This window comes from Palaemon carinicauda, chromosome 21 (genome assembly GCF_036898095.1).
Source record: "Palaemon carinicauda isolate YSFRI2023 chromosome 21, ASM3689809v2, whole genome shotgun sequence".
NCBI classification, from domain to species: Eukaryota; Metazoa; Arthropoda; class Malacostraca; order Decapoda; family Palaemonidae; genus Palaemon; species Palaemon carinicauda.
The window spans coordinates 122083026-122105230 of NC_090745.1; the positions used below are offsets into that span (position 1 = coordinate 122083026).

Genomic DNA, 22205 nt, shown 5'->3' on the forward strand with positions numbered 1-22205 from the left:
AGGCTGTGGAACAGGTTCAGGATTGTCAATAGTTTCGACTTCAGCTAGGCCTACATTGAATCCCTTGAAGTCTTGTGCGGATCGGCATTAGGCCACAGCTTCTTCCACAAAGAGTTCAAGGTGCGCCTCGAAACCTCCTGCCAAGCTTGGTCAATCTTTAAGTGCGAAAGTGAAATCACCCATACGAATTCGATGTGAACGATGGCGCTGCTGAAACGAAATGGTCGAGGAATGCCGATACGTAGATGCATGATGAGAAAGATGCTGACCAATAGGAGATCAGGATCTTATGGCACTAACTAGCATCAGGATAGAGAGATATATAACCAATGGGAGAGTAGGACGATGGTGGCGAGTTTAGTTTTTTCGACGCCGGGCAAATTTCGTTTTAAATCATGAGGGTTTTTTCGTAATATGAGGTGAAAAAATCTTCATATCTCTTCTGTATCATGAAATTTTCGTATACAGAAACTTTTTTATCGAGAGTTATTACTGTAAAGGACATTCAACATCTTGGGAGGCTGGAGAAAAACTTGCAACTATTCAGAGGCCATCTTACAACACAGAATGTAAGGTATTACTTACTTATACATACCTGAGATTTCCATACGCTAGCAAAACTTAACTGTAGATTGTTTACATAACCAAAAAATAGTCTTGACCTTCAAGATATCTCAGGAATTTCCCTAAAGTGAAGTCCCTTTTCCCAAACAATGTGAGGTAAGAACAAACAACTATAAACTTGGTTAAAAATATTTTATTAATAACACACCAATGTTCATTTGAGTCAAAACCTTTGTTCTACAGAGTTCATAAGAATCATACACATTTTCCCAGAGACAGTAGTTTATGACCTTAGTTTAGCATTTGTATTGGTCTTCTTTCTTTACATTATGCTACTAAAATGGTTGGAATGTAAAATACGGTGCATGGTTCAGAATAAAAACAAACTGATGTAAACGCAAATCTAGAGCTTCAAAGACGTATCTTTTCTTTTTTTCATTTTATAGCGAGCAGTGGTGAATGCTTTCCGTGGGATTTTCAGGTAAGTCTGGGTCTTACCTGGCCTCACCTGCTATGCTCAATGAAATATTTCTCTAGAAATATTATTGAGTTCTTCTGTTACTGAAAATAAAAACTAATGTACCTAAGAGAAGGCATCTGATAATGATATGCTCCCAACCCTAAAAAAGCATCCCAACTCTAGCAATACTTCAGCATTGAAGTAAGCTGAATTTATTATAAGTGCCTAATAACAAGAGATTAAAAAGAATTACAATAATAATAATAATTATCTGGCAAAATAAGTACCTGGAAAAATGATAAAATACTTTGGTAGTGTCACTTGTGTTGGGGAGTAGTATTAAAGCTTTAGTTAGTTTCTGCACCAGGGTGTCTGGTGGTAGTTGAGGATACTTGACCATGAGAAGGTATTTCACATAAGACACAGCATTCTCCCCAAATAAAATAAAGGGACGTTAGTCTTTTGATAAAATACCTAAAGTAGGTGAATTACCCTATAGCTAGCTGCTTGAGCCCATCGTGGGCTTGCTATCACAGGTGCCGCCAATCGGTACCATCTAACTATCACACTGTGGTCATAACCACACTCTCAAGAAGAATTAGAAATATACAAAACTATATACACACTGTACAATATTGTTATTTTTTATCTTTAACATTGTCAGGACTATCGGGGAAGAACACTTTGGTGATCACAATATCGCCTGTACTGAGAGTCTGGCACTGAGCATCAGCTTTATTGGATAGTGTAGACACAGGGGGCACATTGCTATGAAAGGAGTGTGGGGGGGAAGTCTGGGGGGAGACAGAGACTCCCTGAGAATATCCGTGACAAGGGCAGCAACATGGAGCAGTTGAGCTGCTATTTGTACCTACAGGAGACGATGGATCAGAAACTTGTGTCGCTGCTGCTAATATTGCTTCTAGTCTATCAATCTTCTCTAACCGGTCCATGGCACCATTACTAAGTACCTGATCCACCATACTCATGCTAGTAGCAAGGGATGGCGAGCCGCCATAGCCATCTGTATCGCCTTCCCCATCACACCGCGGCGATAGCAAGCCGCCCGCAGAACCTCCTGAGCCTCCCGATCCCACACTGCTCAAACTTGGGTATTCACCCTCTTCTACACCATCACAATCGTCATCGTCATTTTCATCACTATTGTCATCGTCATCATCACCATTTTTATCCGGAGATTCATCTCTGAGAGAAAAAAGAATGAAAAAAAGTTGTTAATTATAAAGCGAGGGATTGGCAGTCTTCTGAATATATTTTATCTCAAAAACATTTAGAAACATTGTATTGTATAATGTACTTACTTAATGGAGAGGATTGTCATCATCTAAAAGGCTAATCCATTCATCTGACTTTAATGTTCAAGATAGTTGTGAATATCAACTTCCACCAATTCAATGAATAACTCCTACACATGCTCAGCTTGAGAGACAAGTACGTTGCTGGTTTTGTAAAATGGAATTTAGTAAGCATTTTAGTAAGCATAAGTTTTGTCATAGGACATTAGTTGAGAGTGCAAGGGTGAGACAGTCTTGCTGAAAGACATACAAGTTTCTTACTTACTATAAGCATTTATGAATATTCATGCACAATACAGGTCAGATAATTAAAAGTATCAAAAACAATTAACCACTGTTATCTACACTGCTAAGCAGTTAAATTTTGCATGATGCAAGCAAATATATAAATGCTGAAGCATATACGCATTGTACCCACCAACAATTTCATGGAATGAATGGAATTCTGGAACCAAACTGAACTCCACAAAGTAGTAAAATAATAATTGCAATTTACCCTTCATTAATCTCAAAAGAGTTATTCTCAAAACATATGCTTGGTTATATTAAGCTTTTAAATATTTAGTTTGTCTGTTTTACCCTGACTTCAAAAGTCTAGAATATCAAATGAATAAGTTTTAGCAGGTTTACTGTACTGTGCCACATGAGGATAGGGCAAAACTTTAAAAGTTACACAAAAATAACTTTTTTCAATGGTTATAAATAACTCTAATGGCATTAACAGCAAGAAACAAATTCTTATTAGCTGAATGTAAGGAAAAAACTATAGTTTTACATCTAACATATTATACTCATTGAAACATCAAAATGTAGCTACTGTGTGCTTTCTTGAGCAATTTCACACCAAAAGCATGTTCTTCAGCAACTACATAAACCAAATATGGTAATGTAACTGCACTGGCAAGTGACGTTAAAGTTAAATCTGCTAAGCGTTTCAGGTAAGGTAACCAACAACCAGGACAGGCAACTATCAACTACAAAAGGATGCAGATCTGAAACTAATGCGGATACATAGCTTTCGTATTCAAGTTAACCCTTTTACCCCAAAAGGACGTACTGGTACGTTTCACAAAAGCCATCCCTTTACCCCCATGGACGTACCGGTACGTCCTTGCAAAAAAATGCTATAAATTTTTTTTTTTCATATTTGATAATTTTTTGAGAAAATTCAGGCATTTTCCAAGAGAATGAGACCATCCTGACCTCTCTATGATAAAAATTAAGGCTGTTAGAGCAATTTAAAAAAAATATACACCAAAATGTGCGGAGAGAAAAAAATAACCCCTTGGGGGTTAAGGGTTGGAAATTTCCAAATAGCCTGGGGGTAAAAGGGTTAATGAAGTATACCAAAGATACAGAGGTTCCGAGTCATTAAACAGTCCGCACAAATTTTTATACAAATTGCAATAGATTCTCTGCTTCTTGGGAAAATATTGAATCATGTCCTGATTATTTTGTTTAAATACCTTAGAGACATAATATAGAATGTTAAGTATCTACTATGGAGACGGAATTCAGCTACCCTTTATATCATTAGTACCTAACCTACAAACCAAATCCAAAGTATTAAAAACAAACAAAAAGGTAAATAAACATAAATAAATAAAGTAACCCTAGAAAAGAAATAATCATGAAAACACAAGTCCCTCGGAGGCTGGCAATAGCAATCACCTCATGGTAGTCCACAATGCATGGTGTTAACACACAAAAAAAAAAGAGCTATTGGGTCTGCCTCAATCTTTTCACCTCCCACTGTACTTCATTTTAACACTTCCCCTCCAATCCTTCCAAAATCCTAATTCCCCTCTCCCCTCCCCCACCAATCCTATCCCTCTATACTCTAGCTGTAGCTGTAACCTACAATTTTTTTTTTTAATAAAAATGATATCTTTCACGCCTTCATACTGTTAACACGCACAAATACAGAGAAAATCTTTCAAAAATTAAAAAATTTAGTGTCTTGGGTTTATAATCATTCTCAATACGAACCTTGTGTGTCTTTATCCCCTATGAGAGATTTAGAAACCTTCACAACAAATGAGAAGGCTTTAAACCTTCAATCAAACCCATCATTTCAGTTAATGGTATTTTGTACAGTATATTTTGAGACAACACATGGCAGGGCCCCTAGACTTCGAGGTTCTCTGAGCCCCTTGACATCCCACTCCTCCACCCGAGAATTTTGCCTTTTACTTTCATGCAATTTATCATAATAATATTACCAAAGTTGCACAGGCCCCTGCTCTTAATGGGCCCTTAGGCTTCAGCTTAATATCAGCCTTTGGGATAATGCAATATTGGCTACGATGTCTTTAAACTTTATGACTAATGTGCTATGAGCACTTGAATGAAAAAATGGAAAAACTTCCAATAGCTCAAAGTATGTTACGGGATAAAGAAAAAATACCTAATGCAGGTACAATACGTACATAAACCACAATTGGTGTTACCCAATACAAGATCGAGTTAGCAGTAGCAGACAGTATTTAATGCAACAGGTATGTGTCAGGTAGGCAAAGAAAAATTGCAGCATATACATCCAGTACATGAAGTAATGGAGAGAGTACACATATAAGAACATTGCTGAGATTATAACCATGCATTTCCTTCACCTAAAGGTAACATGTCAGCGATATTAGTCCAGCGTACAACGCATCTGTGAAGGAATAAAAGCAGAGCATTTCTCATAAACCATTCCCTTTCAATGCACACGTGCCTTTGGTGTGGAAAGCAGGGCAGTGTTGACAGTGTTATGCAAATTTGTGGAAAAAATACAGAAAATTGATACACATTTGCATCACACTTTAACTAATCCATAGCAATGGCATGCAACAAGATACATTTGTAACTTCTAAGGACTTTTAAACACAGTTTTAATTTAATCAAATTATGGGTATACAATTCCAAGAAGTAGCCCAGAGTGGTATACACATGTCTGTAGTACTGTACAACAATAATATTTTTAAAGCACAATATTCAAGCTTCCATAATTCTTGAAATAGGGAGCTATTGGCAGATCAACATTAAATTTTGGGAATATTAAAGAAACATAACCTTAAAACTATAAATAGCACTTTCTTCTACAAATGTATTTGTTAAAGGGACATCTATGAGTGTGGAAGGAATAGGATCAAAAGACAACGTCAGCAGAGCATACAAGCAAGAACCAAGTCATCCTAAAGCAGTCCAACAAGTCTTATACAGTGGGTTTTAAAATTTGCAGCGACGTACCCCACAAGTTTTAGCAAACCATCAGCAATATATCAAAATGCAGCAATAATTATTGTGAACATACCTGTCTTTTTTATTCTGAAGGCGTTCTAGTTTCTTAGCAACTTTGTATGAACCTTCGAGCTTTTCTCTCTCCTCATCGCTTAATTCCAGATATCTGAAATTTTAATGGTTATTAAAAATATACATATATTAGCGATAAACACATAACAGACAATTGCTATTGATCATGAACATTAATTTAATTCAAAGACAATTGCTATTTACCATGAACATTAATATAATTCAAAGACAATTACCATTGACCATGAACATTAATATAATTCAAAGACAATTACTATTGACCATGAACATATAATTCAAAGACAAAGGCTATTAACCATGATCATTAGTATAATTCAAAGATAATTGCTATTGACCATGAACATTAATATAATTCAAAGACAATTACCATTGACCATGAACATTAATATAATTCAAAGACAATTACTATTGACATTTGAACATTAATATAATTCAAAGACAAAGGCTATTGACCATGATCATTTGTATAATTCAAAGACAATTGCTATTGACCATGAACATTAATATAATTCAAAGACAATTACCATTGACCATGAACATTAATATAATTCAAAGGCAAAGGCTATTGACCATGATCATTAGTATAATTCAAAGACAATTGCTATTGACCGTCAACATTAATATAATTCAATTACAAATGGAAACAAAATTACTAGTTATTAACACAGTAATTTGGTCTGACACTTTACTAGAATTGTATTTATTGATTATATTTCATGTTAGGTCATCGATAATGGTGTTTTAAAACCGTTACTCTACATAATCAAAATATACAGTATTTCAGTAACATTACCCTAAAGAACTCATATTTGAAAACATAAAAATTGATAACTGCAAGCAAAAATGACAAAAAAAAAGTCAATCATAATAAAGGATCACTTATGCAGTATTTATGCTTCACATTTTATAAAAACCTGATTTTAAATGTGGTATTTCAATTGTCTAATAATGGTAATTATGATACATGTTGTCACTAATGTTCCTTCATCTGAAATTTATATTGTTTTATTTGGTAACTTTGACCCTACCCAATGGGCTTAATACTCGGTATGCCTGGTATTGATTAACATATATGATTTAAGCCATATGGACCAGAATTGGAATACTGGGGCCTGGGAGTTGTTTATGTTTTTTTACTTGACTTGTATACAGCGCCATTGGCCCAGTACTCGATTACTCTCGGCCTTTATTTACGATGGCTAAGGCAGTGACCATTCAATGCCCTAGTACAACTGAAGGGAAAACCCGCAGGTTCACTATGAAATAGAGGTTTATAAATGTTTGACTGAAACATGAAAGAAAGGAAGTGGGAATTGAGACCCCCAAAATTGAAAAGTATAAAGTCGGCACTGCAAGGGGGCCAAAGGGATGCTGAAAAGACTCTTAGTAATGATTACTGAAGCTACAGCTACAGTTTAGGGGGATAGGATAGGTGAGGGAGGGAAGGGGGGGAATTAGGATTTTGGAAGGATTGGAGGGGAAAGTGTTAAAATGAAGTACAGTGGGAGGTGAAAAGATTGGGGCAGACCCAATAGCTCTTTATTATTGGTTTATTGTGTCAACATCATGCCTTTTAGACTACCAGGAGGTGATTTCTTATCCCAGCCTTCGAGGGACTTGTGTTTTCATGATTATTCCTTTTCTAGGGTTTGTTTATTTATGTTTATTTACCTTTTTGATTGTTTTTATTACTGAGCAATGCACTTTACGTACTCTACATAGCATCAAGGGTTCTTTTCAGCTTCCATTTTCCCTTATAATTTTTCATAAAGTCCCTTTGCCCTAGTCATCCTTGCCTGTCAAACTTTCTTAACTTTGCCTTGCTTACAATTATACCTATCATTCAAGAAAAAATCCCTAGGCGAGCCTGACACGAGACCAGAAATGGGGCTCGGCGTTCTCATTAAAGTAATTTGGTAATATTTCGGTCGAGTCCAACGCAGCGCTATTACTGCTTGCCAGTACATAGGAGCTTGATGTTTTTATTTTTGCGCGAGCGAGGCTTGCACACGGTGGAGCAAAAAACATTAGACTATCGAAATATTACCAAAATCTGATGCTTTTTGCTCAGTTGTACGCTCGCGAAAAAAGAAAAACATCAAGCTCCTATGTAATGGCGCTAGGTGGAATTCTACCGAAATATTACCAGCTAATTCTATTAAGAAAATTATCATCCTCGGGACTCCAAATGTACGGTTTAATGTCTTTGGTTAGTCTAACACAGCATGAAGTTCAATATTAGTTTTAATTTTCATAATTGTAATTATGAAAGGACCAAATATGGAATTTCTTGGTTAGCCATCTAGTTTTTTAACCCTTTTACCCCCAGGCTATTTGGAAAATTTCAAACCCTTAACCCCCAAGGGGTTATTCTTTTCCCAGTACATTTTGCAGTATATTCTTTTTAAATTGCTCTAACAGCCTTAATTTTTGTCATAGAGAGGTCAGGTTGGTCTCATTCTCTTGGAAAATGCCTGAATTTTCTCAAAAAATTATAAAAAATATGAAAAAAAAAAAAAATTTATAGCATTTTTTTGCAAGGACGTACCGGTACGTCCATGGGGGTAAAGGGATGGCTTTTGTGAAACGTACCAGTACGTCCTTTGGGGGTAAAAGGGTTAATCCCTCTAGAGACAAAAATGTAATAAGGGTATTGGTTATACTGAAAGCCCTTTTTGCAACACTAATTGCCTCCTGGCTAGTACAGTGGTAACGTGCTTGCCTAGCATTCGCATGGCGGCGGATCGATCCCAGCCCAGGACCGTGAGTTTAAACTGTTTACTGAGGAGGCCACTGCTGTGGTTAGGCACCACAGTGGGGGGTTGGGCTTGTTTGTCTGACATTCTGGTGAGTATTTGATTTGATGATATTGGAACTGAAACCTTTAACCTTTATTTAGTACCAGCATCCTTTTAATTACATTTTCCCCATTCTTGTAAAATTCTTCTCTAGGAATACAGTTTTTTTTATTCATATACTCTGTTGGTACTGTATTCTACAACAACAACAACATTACTGTAAGAATATCGGGAACCGAAAGAGAATAATAATTAAAAAAAAAAAAAAAAAAAAAAAATTATAATGAAATAAAAAAAAAACTTTAATGAAAGAGTATGGTGAACCGAAAAAGAATAATGAAAAAAAATAAATAAATAAAAAAACTTTAATGAAAGAGTATCCTGAACCGAAAGAGAATAATGAAAAAAAATAAATAAAAAAAACTTTAATAAAAGAGTATCGCGAACCGAAGTGTTTTGGTAAAGTGTAATTTTATCTTATAATACTAATATTATTGTAGTGCTCGTTACCATTATTACTGTTTACACGTAGCTCTCCACTCACCTGAGTAATCTGATTTCCCTATTGGATAAAACAATAGCTCTCGCTTGTGTCGTTGCTAACTTGGTCTTCAACTCTGCGACTTCGGTTTCGATTTTACGTTGCTTCTTCTTCTGTTTCACTTCGTCTGGCTGGATCATCGACTCGACGTGTTCTCGACATAGTTCCTCGAATAATGGGATCATCCCGGGATCCAATTGTCTGTAAGGTGAAGATAATTTTGGTGAATATTTTTTTAAAATAATGAGTTTTTTTTACAGTAGAAAGCAGGAGGATATTTACAGTCAGATAAAGACTTTGACATAAAAGGAGAAATTATTATTATTATTATTTTTGGGCTCAAGCCATGGCGTCCTGATGGAAGGTTCCTGTTTGGTAGCTTCCTTGGGTATAAGACTACTAAGATATTCCCAGAGAATTTAACCACAGGTTATCACAGAATTCTAACTTCTGGAGCGAGTATCTCAAAGGTTTCCCTTTAAGACATCGTAATACAACAGGGGACACGCATGTCTGAACGTGCCACATAGCTATCTCCACCCCGAACAGAGTTAATGCTTCGGTGTGTAAGGGCTGAGAATAGCTGGGAGCCGTTCCACAGCTAATCTCACTCGTGGCTACTACTGATACTCGAGACGTAAACAAACGGACGCCATTGCTCTAATGACGTCACGCGCGTCTTCATCCTTTGTTTAGTAGCTGCCCTACTGAGACGGATTTTCCCTTATGTTAACTTTATCGCTTTGCATCTTCGCTATGTCGTTACCTTCAGCCTCGCCTTCTTCTGGAAAGTTGAGTACAAGGTTCCAGTATTGTTTAATTAAGCTCTGGCCGTAAAGTAAATATTATTTTGCGAAATAATTGATGTTTTGTGGCAGAGCTGTGCCTCTACCGGACCCGCCATTTTATGGCGTCGTTGTTGTTTTGCATGTCTTATTTAGTTAGCCACAACAACGCTTCCGGCATTATATACTAATCGAATACATTAGTTTATTTAGTCTTCATAGCTAGGAACTTTTATATCGTGTTTTGACGCTTTTTATCGGTCATCGATTGACCTTATACCAGTCGGCTACTATAGCCCCCAGGCCAGGAGCCTACATACAAGTGTTCATGCATGATTTATTAGTGATCCTAGACTAAGTTATGAAGATAGTGGCATTATTAATTTACAATACTTTTGACTAGTGATGCAAATGTTTTCGCCTTCAGGGACCATATAGGGGATAGGCTAGTCAGTGATTCTTTCTAGCCTAACCTAACCTTAGGACCCCTATATGCTTCCTTCATCCCCTGCCTTGGCATTCCCTCTATTTAGCCTTGATCCCTTTTCTGAGTAAAGGGATTAATTGTCTAATAGAGTATATATATCGCCTCTCAGTCCTCCCTAAAGGAATGAACCCCCTTTAGGATTGCGTCTGAGAGTGAGGTTAGGCTAGCCTACCTCTATGGCTAGGATAGTCTATGACTTCCCTGCTATAGCGATATGTCTTCTTCCTTACCTAGTTCAGGACTTTTAGCCCTGCTCTAGGTCGGGTTAGGAAGGTTTCTCTGTTCCATGCTGAAACTGTACTCTTGCACCGTTTTAGCCGATCAGCCTGATCTTAGGTTAGGGAGTGTCCTCCCTTCCCTTAGTGGCCGCTCTGGTACAGAAACCCTTCCTGGGAAGACCTCTCTCTTCTCCCTCCCCACCTATCTCTTGTATAGCCTAGCCTATGCTTAGGTTAGTTTATACTCATCTGTCCCCTGTCCTACAAATCCTCCTTAGGGTGGATGAGTAGGGCTACCCGAGCTTCCCTGTGCAGTCCGCTCTGGTACATATACCTTCATAGTGTCCTATAAGGTTAGTTACTAGTGTAGTTCTGCATAGGGGAGTCTCCCCCCCCCCTCTTGGGTGTTCCCTAGCCCTCCCTTGGGCTACCTGCTCCCGGTCCCTAGTGACCCCTGCTTATGGATGTTAGAGCCTGTCTCTATCATGGGTACACCCTCTCAGGGAGGGGGAAGGATGTCTGGAACCCTGACGGTACTTCCTGCATTCCTTCCCCCCTCCCCCTGTCTCTCTATCTATCCGGGTGCCGGTCTCTTGCCGCCTCTACTGTCGGCAATACATGCCTCCCTCTTGGTGACTTCCCTACCCTTGCCGCCAGCCCCCCGTGTACCGAGGGACTGCCGGCTGCCGCCGGCTACTACCGGCGGCTCTCCTACTCCTATCTAATCGTCCGCTTGCCGGTCGATCACCGGAGTGCCGGCATATACTGCCGGCAACCCGATACTACCTGTACCATCCTTATCCCAGTCACCAACCTGGCATCCTCCGGCTGCCGGAGCCGCCGCTCCTTGCCGGCGTGCCGCCGTTGTGCCGGCGGCCGCCATCCTGGTATCTAACTGACTTTTGAAAATTGTCTGTTCTAATGCCAGAATCTATGCTGGAGCGAGCTCCGGCATGCCGGCGGCTTGCCGGATGCCCCGGAGGCGTCAAGAATACTTGCACCCCCTCTCTGTAGCTATCATAAGACTAAGATAGCCCTACATAGCAAATAGATAAGCTGCTTTGCTTTTAAGATCAGTACCTAGTACTGCTTTATTAGTGATCATGCTGTCTCTTTGCATTCTTCTAATTCCAGCATGCTATGTGCATCTTAGCACGGCTGGTTGCCAGATGCAGTTACCTTTATGAGGCCTTCTGGCTCTTAACTGGGAACCGAATGAATTCGATCCCAACCTTGTCCTTGGCTTTCCATGGAGTTCCAATATAATGGGAATCCTAGGAAACTATATCCAATGATCTCGGTCATTTGGATTATCCCAGGACCAAGCTTATGGTAACCAGCCGGGCGAGATGCATGGAGCGTGTTCTCCTTTACTGTTTTCATTCTCTATGCATCACACCTTCTTTAAGTTAAAATTAATGATTAATATTAACTTAATTTAAGAGCCATTCCTATGACTCCCCCATACTCATTTTCTCTTTCTTCCACAGGAGGAGCAGATGAAGTGTGACTTCGCCTTCTGCGCTGTGAAACGCCCGCAGTTTTACGGGCATACGGCTTGTAGGACTCACGCCCCTTGTGCAGACAAGAAAGGGGATTTGAAGTTCTGGAATCCACTGGATTGTACGGTCTGCCAGGCCCACCTAGTTGAGGCCTTCCATAACCCTCCCTCAGCGGAGGTTAGAGACATTTCTCGTGAAAAGCTGCGCAAGTGGGTGCGTGGCTTTCAGAAAAATGCTACCGGACCGTACCTGGCCACCGAAGAACTGAGGTCCCTGTTGTTCCCTAAGGCCTCTCCTGACTCAGTGGTTCCGAAAGACGCAATCCCCACTGTCCAAATTACGGTGGAACCTGATGTGGTCATGGCTCAGTCCATGCATGAGTGTCGTTTAGATTCCGAGGATGATGAGCAGATCTCTGACGTCTCGGAAGACACGGAGAAGACGCTTATGGCTCAAGGAGCCGAAGAGGACGAAGACAAGGTGGAATACACAGAGTCGGAGCTTGGAGCTCCTCCCTCATCCATCTCTCCGCCTACTCCTACACCGACGGATGTGTCCATTCCGTCTACCTCCTCGACCCCGGATCCCTCTTCGTCTACCCAAGAACTGATCCGGCTGATTAGAGCTGTCATGGACGACAGACTGAAGGAGAACCAGGAGTCCATCAGGTCAATGATTGGATCCAGAGAACCGAAGAAGATTTCGGTTAAGGATCTCCCAGCTTGCTCTCATGCCAACCCGTGGAGGTATGCAGAGCATATGGTTATTGCGACCGGCAGGATCTTTGTTAGTGACAAGATTGGCACGGTCCCGTTGGAAGACGTGGAGTTCTTCCCAAGCTTCGAGGCCTACCCGGACTGTTACGTCCGGCTTCGTTCCGAACCTGCCTCGAAGGAGGAGACCGAACCTAAGGAAGAGATAGTGTTCGATCTCGCAAAGGCCCAGGCTATGCTAGCCTCCGCATTTAAGAGCAGGGGCTTTGCCTGCTCTAAGCTTCCTGCCTTGAGCAAGAAGCATCCTACATATGTCGCACCTGACACTGCGGTTCTTCCTTTCTTGGAAAAGGCCTTAGCCGCATGCCTTAAAGCGGCGGAAGAAGGAAAACCCTGCCCTGCACTGGAGGAGTGCAGACCCTTCTCCATCGTGACACCCCCTGACACTAGACAATGGAAAGATGTTCAACATACTTTCGTCGTGGGTAGGCTCGATCCTGACGTCGCCGGACGTCAGTTTAATGAGGACCTCCCTAAGCTCAATGATCACCTCCTTCGCCGGGAACAAGACACGAAGGAGAGGCTTGCGGCATCTCTTTCTCATCAAGTCCAACTTGAAGTTATGGCCTGTGACACAAGAGTACCTGATCACTACATGGTACTAGCCAAATCCCACTTACTTACAGTAATGAAGGACTTGTACCATTTCATAAAGGCTCGTAGAGCCTGTCGTGAATTCGTGTTTGTCGGTGCCACCGTGAAACACGAACCCCGGAGGCTGATTTCCTCCAACATCTGGGGAAAGCACCTGTTTCCTTCTGACCTTGTCAAGGAAATAACTGACAGAGCCGCCACGGAGAATAGGAACCTTCTCCATAAGTGGGGCATGTCCAGAAAAAGGAAACCCTCTCAGGACGATGGACCTCAGCCTAAGAGGAAACCACAGAAGCCAAAACCCCAGCAACGTCAACAACGACGTCAGTTTCCGGGACCCGCTACCTCCCAAGTGGTTGCCCAACCACAGCAGACCTTTCAATTGGTCCCCCAACCGGTGTTGTCACAGTCACCGGTCTTCACCCCTGCCTTTGAGCAACCATCCACTACCTTTCATGCCAAAGGTAGAGGCTCGTCCAGGGGTGCAAGCAGAGACGCATCTCGTCGTCCCTCCAGAGGTAGAGGAGGAAAGGGAGCTAGCGGCCGAGGCAACAAGTCCTCGGGACACCAGAAGCAATGAAGTGCTTCCGGTGGGAGGAAGACTCCGCCAATTCCAGGATCGTTGGACCTTCGATCCCTGGGCACACAGCATCATCAAGAACGGTCTAGGCTGGAGTTGGGTTCAACCACCCCCAATCTTCCAGCGGTTCTTCCAACAATCGACCCCCATTCTGGAAGAATATGTTCTAGACCTCTTGAACAAGAAGGTGATAAGGAAGGTAAAGTCCACCAGGTTCCAAGGGAGACTGTTTTGCGTTCCCAAGAAGGACTCAGACAAGCTCAGAGTCATTCTGGACTTATCCCCCCTCAACAAGTTCATAGAGAACAACAAATTCAAGATGCTGACGCTTCAACAAATAAGGACCCTTCTGCCTCAAGGTTCCTACACGGTCTCTATAGACCTGGCGGATGCCTACTGGCACATTCCAATGAACCATCACGCTTCCTCCTACCTAGGATTTCGACTCCAAAGGAAAAGCTACGCCTTCCGGGCCATGCCATTCGGCCTCAATGTGGCCCCTCGGATCTTCACAAAGCTGGCGGATGCCATAGTACAACAGCTCCGCCTAAGAAACGTCCAGGTGATGGCCTACCTCGACGACTGGCTAGTTTGGGCTCCATCGCCCGAAGAGTGTGCAAAGTCTTGCAACGAAGTTACCCAGTACCTAGAACACCTGGGATTCAAGATCAACGAGAAGAAATCTCGCCTCTCTCCAGCTCAGAAGTTTCAGTGGTTGGGAATCCACTGGAATCTTCAGTCACACCGCCTTTCCATCCCCCAGAAGAAAAGGAAGGAAATAGCAGGGTCTGTCAAGCGACTACTGAAATCCAAACGCATTTCAAGACGACAGCAGGAACGAGTTCTAGGCTCTCTACAATTCGCCTCAGTGACAAACCCAGTGCTTCGCGCACAGCTAAAGGATGCCGCGGGAGTCTGGAGACGATCGGCATCCATCGCTCGAAGAGACCTCAAGAGACGGCTTCCAAACAGACTTCGTCGCCTCCTAAAGCCGTGGTCGGAAGCAAAGGCCCTGAAAAGGTCCATTCCTCTCCAACACCCCCCTCCATCACTCAACATCCACACGGATGCCTCACTGGAAGGCTGGGGAGGTCACTCCCACCTGAAACAAGCTCAAGGGACCTGGTCTCCACTATTCAAGACGTTCCACATAAACATCTTGGAGGCCATGGCGGTCCTTCTTACTCTGAAGAAGTTATCCCCGCCGCCCTCGATCCACATCCGTCTAACCCTAGACAACTCGGTGGTAGTTCGTTGTCTCAATCGCCAGGGCTCAAGATCGCCCCAGATAAATCAGGTGCTTCTCCCAATCTTCCGTCTGGCGGAGAAGAAGAAGTGGCACCTGTCTGCAGTTCACCTACAAGGATTCCGCAACGTGACAGCGGATGCTCTATCTCGGACAAACCCGATAGAGTCGGAATGGTCTCTAGACGCAAGATCATTCTCCTTCATCTCCCACCAAGTCCCAGAACTTCAGATAGATCTCTTTGCAACGAGCGACAACAATCAACTTCCTCTGTACGTAGCCCCGTACGAGGACCCCAAAGCAGAAGCGGTGGACGCCATGTCACTGGACTGGAACAGATGGTCCAGGATATACCTGTTCCCTCCCACCAACCTTCTGTTGAAAGTCCTCTCCAAACTGAGAACCTTCAAAGGGACAGCGGCCCTAGTGGCTCCCAAGTGGCCCCGGAGCAACTGGTACCCCCCTGGTCCTGGAGCTGCAGCCCAAGCTGATCCCTCTCCCGGGCCCAGTTCTCTCTCAACAAGTACAGAAGTCGACTGTCTTCGCTTCATCATCGAAAATCAAGGACCTTCATCTCATGATTTTCTCTCCCTTGCCGCAAAGAAGAGGTTTGGGATCTCAAAGAAAAGTCTAGACTTCCTAGAGGAATACAAGACCGAATCCACGAGACGGCAATATGAATCATCCTGGAGGAAATGGGTCTCCTTTGTTAAAGCAAAAAATCCTAAAGAAATCACCATTGATTTCTGTATGTCCTTCTTCATTCACCTTCATAGACAAGGATTAGCAGCCAATACGATTTCAACCTGCAAATCGGCTTTGACTAGACCAATTCTATATGCTTTCCAAATTGATCTGTCCAACGACATCTTTAACAAATTACCAAAAGCATGTGCTCGCCTACGCCCCGCACCCCCTCCGAAACCGATCTCCTGGTCACTAGACAAGGTGCTCCATTTCGCCTCCAACTTGGACAACGATTCATGCCCCCTCAAGGATCTGACTCAGAAAGTTATATTTTTATTTGCTCTCGCCTCGGGAGCTCGAGTCAGCGAAATAGTGGCATTATCAAGAGAAGAGGGACACATCCTGTTTGCTGATTCAGGAGAAGTGACCCTCTCCCCTGATCCGACGTTTCTCGCCAAAAACGAATTACCCACCAAAAGATGGGGCCCTTGGAGAATATGCCCCCTGAAGGAGGATGTCTCTCTATGTCCAGTAGAGAGTCTCAAGGTCTATCTTCGCAGAACTTCGAACTTTGGTGGAGGCCAACTCTTCAAAGGAGAAACATCGGGCAGCGACCTGTCACTGAAACAATTAAGAGCGAAAATCACCTACTTCATTCGCAGAGCGGATCCGAACAGTACACCCGCTGGTCATGATCCTAGAAAAGTGGCATCTTCTCTGAACTTCTTTCAGAGCATGGACTTTGAGAGCCTTAAAAACTTTACGGGCTGGAAGTCCTCGCGAGTTTTCTTTAAACATTATGCGAAACAAGTGCACGAAATCAAACATTTTGTGGTAGCCGCAGGTAGTGTTATGAAACCTGCACCTAACTCTGCGTAGAACAGTGAGTTACTTGGGACTCTAACTCTTCGGGTGCCTATGTTGACCCTCGCGTGATTCATAGTGATGTCTAAAAACACTTAGTGCTTTTATAACTGTTCTTATCCCAGGTGAAATGTCATAGTGTCACACAAGTGCCGCATGCCTTGAGCATGATGTGTTGTTTAAAGACTTGCGTTCCTCGAGAACGAGTACCTACTAATCCTGAAATTCCTTTTCAGATTCAAGAGCAAGCCTTTATTTCTATGTACATTATTATTACTGTAAATGAACTTTACTTTTGCTGTAAATTATTTAATTTCTGCATTATGAAATAAAATTTCTATTTTATTACTTATGCGTCTCTTTCAGCTCCTACTTACTATGAAATACATACTGTCATAGTTTTATTTATTCCTCCTTTCTTATGGTCATGAAGAATTTAAGATGTCTAATCCTAAATTATATTCACCTTGTCTCAGTAAGGTTCCTACACGAATACTTACTTCTGATAATCAGGAGATGAACTCTATACACAGTGCCCAACCACCACTGGTCTACTTCAGAATGTTCCTATACAAATATCAAACATTCTGCTTCATCTCTAAGTTCTTAAAAGTTCTTCTGTCAAGATGAATAGCCCTTCAATACCACTTTGACGTCGGCATAGCCCATGGGAACTTCCTACCAATGGGGGGCAGGATACTTCGTTCCTATGGTTCTTACCTAAGATTACTTTGCTGTTTTGTCAATGCCTAGGCACTTAACTCTGGGGGAAAATCTACCACGATACATTGATTCTCTGGTACTCTTCCATCAGGACGCCATGGCTTGAGCCCAAAAAACGGATTTTGAGCGAAGCGAAAAATCTATTTTTGGGTGAGATAGCCATGGCGTCCTGATGGACCCTCCCTACTACTTCGTTCAGTTTGTTCCCACCCTACACAATTGTATCATGGTGATGGGCAGCAACTGGCGCCAGGATAAAGACGCGCGTGACGTCATTAGAGCAATGGCGTCCGTTTGTTTACGTCTCGAGTATCAGTAGTAGCCACGAGTGAGATTAGCTGTGGAACGGCTCCCAGCTATTCTCAGCCCTTACACACCGAAGCATTAACTCTGTTCGGGGTGGAGATAGCTATGTGGCACGTTCAGACATGCGTGTCCCCTGTTGTATTACGATGTCTTAAAGGGAAACCTTTGAGATACTCGCTCCAGAAGTTAGAATTCTGTGATAACCTGTGGTTAAATTCTCTGGGAATATCTTAGTAGTCTTATACCCAAGGAAGCTACCAAACAGGAACCTTCCATCAGGACGCCATGGCTATCTCACCCAAAAATAGATTTTTCGCTTCGCTCAAAATCCGTTTATTACTGTATTATTATTATTATTATTATTATTATTATTATTATTATTATTTATCATTATTATTATTATTATTATTATTATTATCATTATCATTATTATTATTATTATTATTATTAATTATTATTATTTGCTAAGCTACAACCCCAGTTGGAAAAGCAGGATGCTATAAGCCCAGGGGCTCCAACGGGGAAAATAGCCCAGTAAGGAAAGGAAACAAGGAAAAATAAAGTTTAAAAACAGTAACCTTAAAATAAATATTTCCTACATAAACAACAAAAACCTTAACAAAACAAGAAGAGAAATGTGCCCGAGTGTACCCTCAAGAAAATTCTAATCTAAGACAGTGGAAGACTATGGTACAGAGGCTACAGCACTACCCAAGACTAGCTCTTAATCGGTGATAAAGATTATGTGCTTCTGCTTTTTTCTGTAAACAATGGCACAAGCAAACTTTACTTCATATGTATTAAGCTTCAATGAATACCAAATTCTATAATGTAAATATTAGTAATAGTATAGAACACCACACTCTCCATTTACTCCAATATAATGTAATCCTGCAGTTCTCACCTTCTTGCACAGTAATTAGGTGGTTATTTAAATTCTGGGAAAGCAATAATTAGCAAGTTATTTTGAAGAGGGGAGAAGGGGTTATAAAAAGAAAATAGCTCGGTTTCCTCACTAAACGACATGGAACTGACGTCAACATAGTCAAGTCAACCAAACAGATCATGATGCCAGCGTACATAAACAGAAGTTCGTGATGCCAGCATACATTTGATATACTGTATATTCAAAATATACTTAATCAAGAATTGTGATTACTCAAAAGTGTCACTATTTGTAAATTGCATATTCTAAGGACACTTTTGAGTAATTAATCCATTTTTAATTAAGTATATTTTGAATATACAGTAAATCAAATGTACGCTGGCATCACAAACTTCTGTTTATGTACGCTGGCATCACGAATTCTGTTTGGTTGACGATATTGACATGTCAGTTCCAAGTCGTTTAGTGAGGAAACCGATCTATTTTCTTTTTATAACCCCTTCTCCCCTCTTCAACATATCTTGCTAATTATTGCTTTCCCAGAATTTAAATAACCCCCTAATTACTGTGCAAGAAGGTGAGAACTGCAGGATTACATTATATTGGAGTAAATGGAGAGCGTGGTGTTCTATACTATTACCTAAATATTATGGTCTTTTTGGAAAATTGGTCATTTTACAAAATGCCCGGCCATTATGCAAAAGACCAAATTCATGGTCAGATTGCAAAATGACCTAAATATCTCGACATTTTGCAAAAGGGCCAAGATTTGGGTCCATTTACAAAATCATCAGTATCATTGTTGGCAAGGTTACAAAATGTCCAATCAACAAGTAGGTTAGGTTAGGTTAAGTTAGGTTAGGTTAGGTTAGGTTAGGTTCGGTTAGGTTAGCTACTTGCTGACTGAACATTTTGTAACCTTGCCAACGATGATACTGATGATTTTGTAAATGGACCAAAATCTTGGCCCTTTTGCAAAATGTCGGGATATTTAGGTCATTTTGCAAAGTGACCACGAATTTGATCTTTTTGCTTTATGGCCGGGCATTTTGTAAAATGGCCAATTTTCCAAAATGACTGTCACATATACACAAACTACAGTATAAAAATACCAGGATAAAAAAGTTTTAAAGAGCTCTAAATAATGGAGAAGAAAGAAACTACACTACAAAAGAAAAAAAAAAACAGGACAACAACAAATTAAAAACCTGAAAAATCAAGAAGATAGATTCCTTTGATTAAATTTAAGAAATGCTCCTGGTAAATGAGATATAATTTCACAGCCAGAAATCAGTTTTACCTTTTCATGGCATCGTGTACTGTGGGAACGAGGGCAACTACATCGTAGGCTGCATAGACGATCATGTCTTCTGTGAGGGGACGCCGCGCCCAAAATCTCTGGTCTCGACGGTATATGTTCTTCATCTGAAAGATATTATAGAAGGTTAGATTACGGCCGGAATAATTATACATACATACATATACCATGGCACTTCCCTCAATTTTGGGGGTGGCCGACATCAACAAAGTAACAAAAACAAAAAGGGGACCTCTACTCTCTACGTTCCTCCCAGCCTAACAAGGGACTCAACCGAGTTCAGCTGGTACTGCTAGGGTGTCACAGCCCACCCTCCCACATTATCCACCACAGATGAAGCTTCATAATGCTGAATCCCCTACTGCTGCTACCTCCGCGGTCATCTAAGGCATCGGAGGCAGCAGCAGGAAATAATTATAAATGGCAAAAAATAATAATAGTAATATAACACAAAACGAGATATTAACCGAATTCTTTAAATGCCCACCTGGTCCTTTCTCGGATTGACAGGAGCACCGTATAAGCGACAGAGATTGTTCAGGGAGATGTTCTTCACCTTGTAGGCCGGCTTCCCCGTCTCTTGTTGCTGCAGGACAGTGTGCGCCGCCTGTCAAAATAAAAGGAATTTATGAGATATAACAATTTAGTATATAATAAAATTATGAAAGATTAGACTCTCAATTGTCTGAGATTTACAGCCAAAGAAATGTAATATATAAAAAAATTTAACTTTTCATTTTAAATTAAACAATTTAGTATATAATAAAATCATAAAAATATACAACAATTCATTTTAAATTAAACTATTTAGTTAATAATAAAATTCTAAGAAATTAGATTGGCAATTGCCAGAAAATCACAGTCAAAGAAAAGTAATAAATAAATAAAATAAAATTAACCATTTTAAATTTAAAAAAAATAGGAAAAATATAATAAATTAAGTAAATAACAATGCGAGAAAATCTAAGTTTTCTAAATGTGCAATTAAAAATAACACAGTAACATATTAGAAGTTTACAAACTTTTAGAAATACAATTATCTTACAATGTAAAGCCAATTAATATGCTAATGTTATTCCAATATATTTTCATCATCTCCTTCTACGCCTATTGACGCAAAGGGCCTCAGTTAGATTTCGCCAGTCGTCTCTCTATTGAGCTTTTAATTCAATACTTCTCCAATCATCATCTCCTACTTCTATCATTGCAATCATCATCTCCTTCTTACGCCTATTGACGCAAAGGGTCTCGGTTAGATTTCGCCAGTCGTCCTCTCTATTGAGCTTTTAATTCAATACTTCTCCATTCATCCTCTTCTACTTTGAGCTTCATAGTCCTCAGCCATGTAGGCCTGGGTCTTACCGATTCTTCTATACTTTAAATTCATAAAATTCTATACATTTTAAATATAGTTAAATTAAAATTATTTATTTCTAATTAATTCAATTTTTTTGTGGAATTCCATCTCATTTAAAAGTTTAAAGGCCGCTCATGAATGGCAGAGGCAGGGAACAGTGACACTGCCTTATCAAGCAGGACAATGGCCTAGAGACTCAGCTATATATACGTATGGTCAACGTCCAAACCCTCTCTCCACCCAAGCTAGGACCAAGGAGGGTCGGGCAATGGCTGCAGATGACTCAGCAAATAGACCTATAGGCTCCCCGAAAACCCCCATCTTTATCTCACAAGGATGGTGAGGTTGCAGCGACCAAAGAAACTCGAGTTTGAGCGGGACTCGAACCCAGTCAGGTACGTTACCACATCGGCCACCACAACCCTATATTCTTAATAAAACTCTAAATCAAATAATTCCCCACAAATTATCCTCATCTTGAAATTCAAAACAATTCAATTGTATTCACATCATTTCATTCTACATCGACCCGAAAATATCTAATTTATTATCTTTCATCTTCATTCACAAAGCGGTTTCTAAATACATCAACATTATCGTCATTAAATTAACATCGCTTAATTTTATGGACGTGAAATGAAAACAAGTCGTTTAATCTCGCTGACTTTATTGTCTCATTACCAAAGTGTTCCTCAAAATACTAATTGAACGGTTCCATTAAACAATTTCATCATTTTCATTGTATTTTTAGTGTATTGTTACCCATATCATCATCATCATCATTATTATTATTATTATTATTATTAGTAGTAGTAGTAGTAGTAGTAGAAGTAGTAGTAGTAGTAGTACATTTTTAATATTATTATTGTATATTATTATTATTAT

At 40.6% G+C, this 22205-nt stretch overlaps 3 protein-coding genes across 4 annotated transcripts in view; 1 reads left to right on the plus strand and 2 right to left on the minus strand.

Annotated features, from left to right (window-relative positions):
- The window catches only part of Papst2 (PAPS transporter 2), a 199073-nt gene that overhangs the window by 94714 nt on the left and 82154 nt on the right, over window positions 1–22205 (plus strand). The gene's annotated exons all lie outside the window — the stretch shown is intronic.
- Window positions 1–22205, minus strand: part of LOC137615457 (mucin-22-like) — a 132233-nt gene that overhangs the window by 69067 nt on the left and 40961 nt on the right. The window lies entirely within an intron of this gene.
- LOC137615461 (ankyrin repeat and KH domain-containing protein mask-like) lies at window positions 740–20567 on the minus strand. Its single transcript, XM_068345351.1, has 5 exons — window positions 20451–20567; window positions 19946–20070; window positions 8998–9195; window positions 5636–5728; window positions 740–2230 (listed from the first exon to the last, which is right to left on the minus strand). Exons 2-5 carry the CDS (start codon window positions 20068–20070, stop codon window positions 1663–1665), a joined length of 984 nt encoding a protein of 327 aa, XP_068201452.1. The 5' UTR covers window positions 20451–20567; the 3' UTR covers window positions 740–1662.

Coding starts and splice junctions, on each gene's coding strand:
- LOC137615461 (XM_068345351.1), bottom strand. CDS start 20,070: ATGAAGAACATATACCGTCGAGACCAGAGATTTTGGGCGCGGCGTCCC. Junction 9,196..19,945: donor GTACACGATGCCATGAAAAG/GTAAAACTGATT, acceptor TTCACCTTACAG/ACAATTGGATCCCGGGATGA. Junction 2,231..5,635: donor CTTCAGAATAAAAAAGACAG/GTATGTTCACAA, acceptor TTTTTCTCTCAG/AGATGAATCTCCGGATAAAA.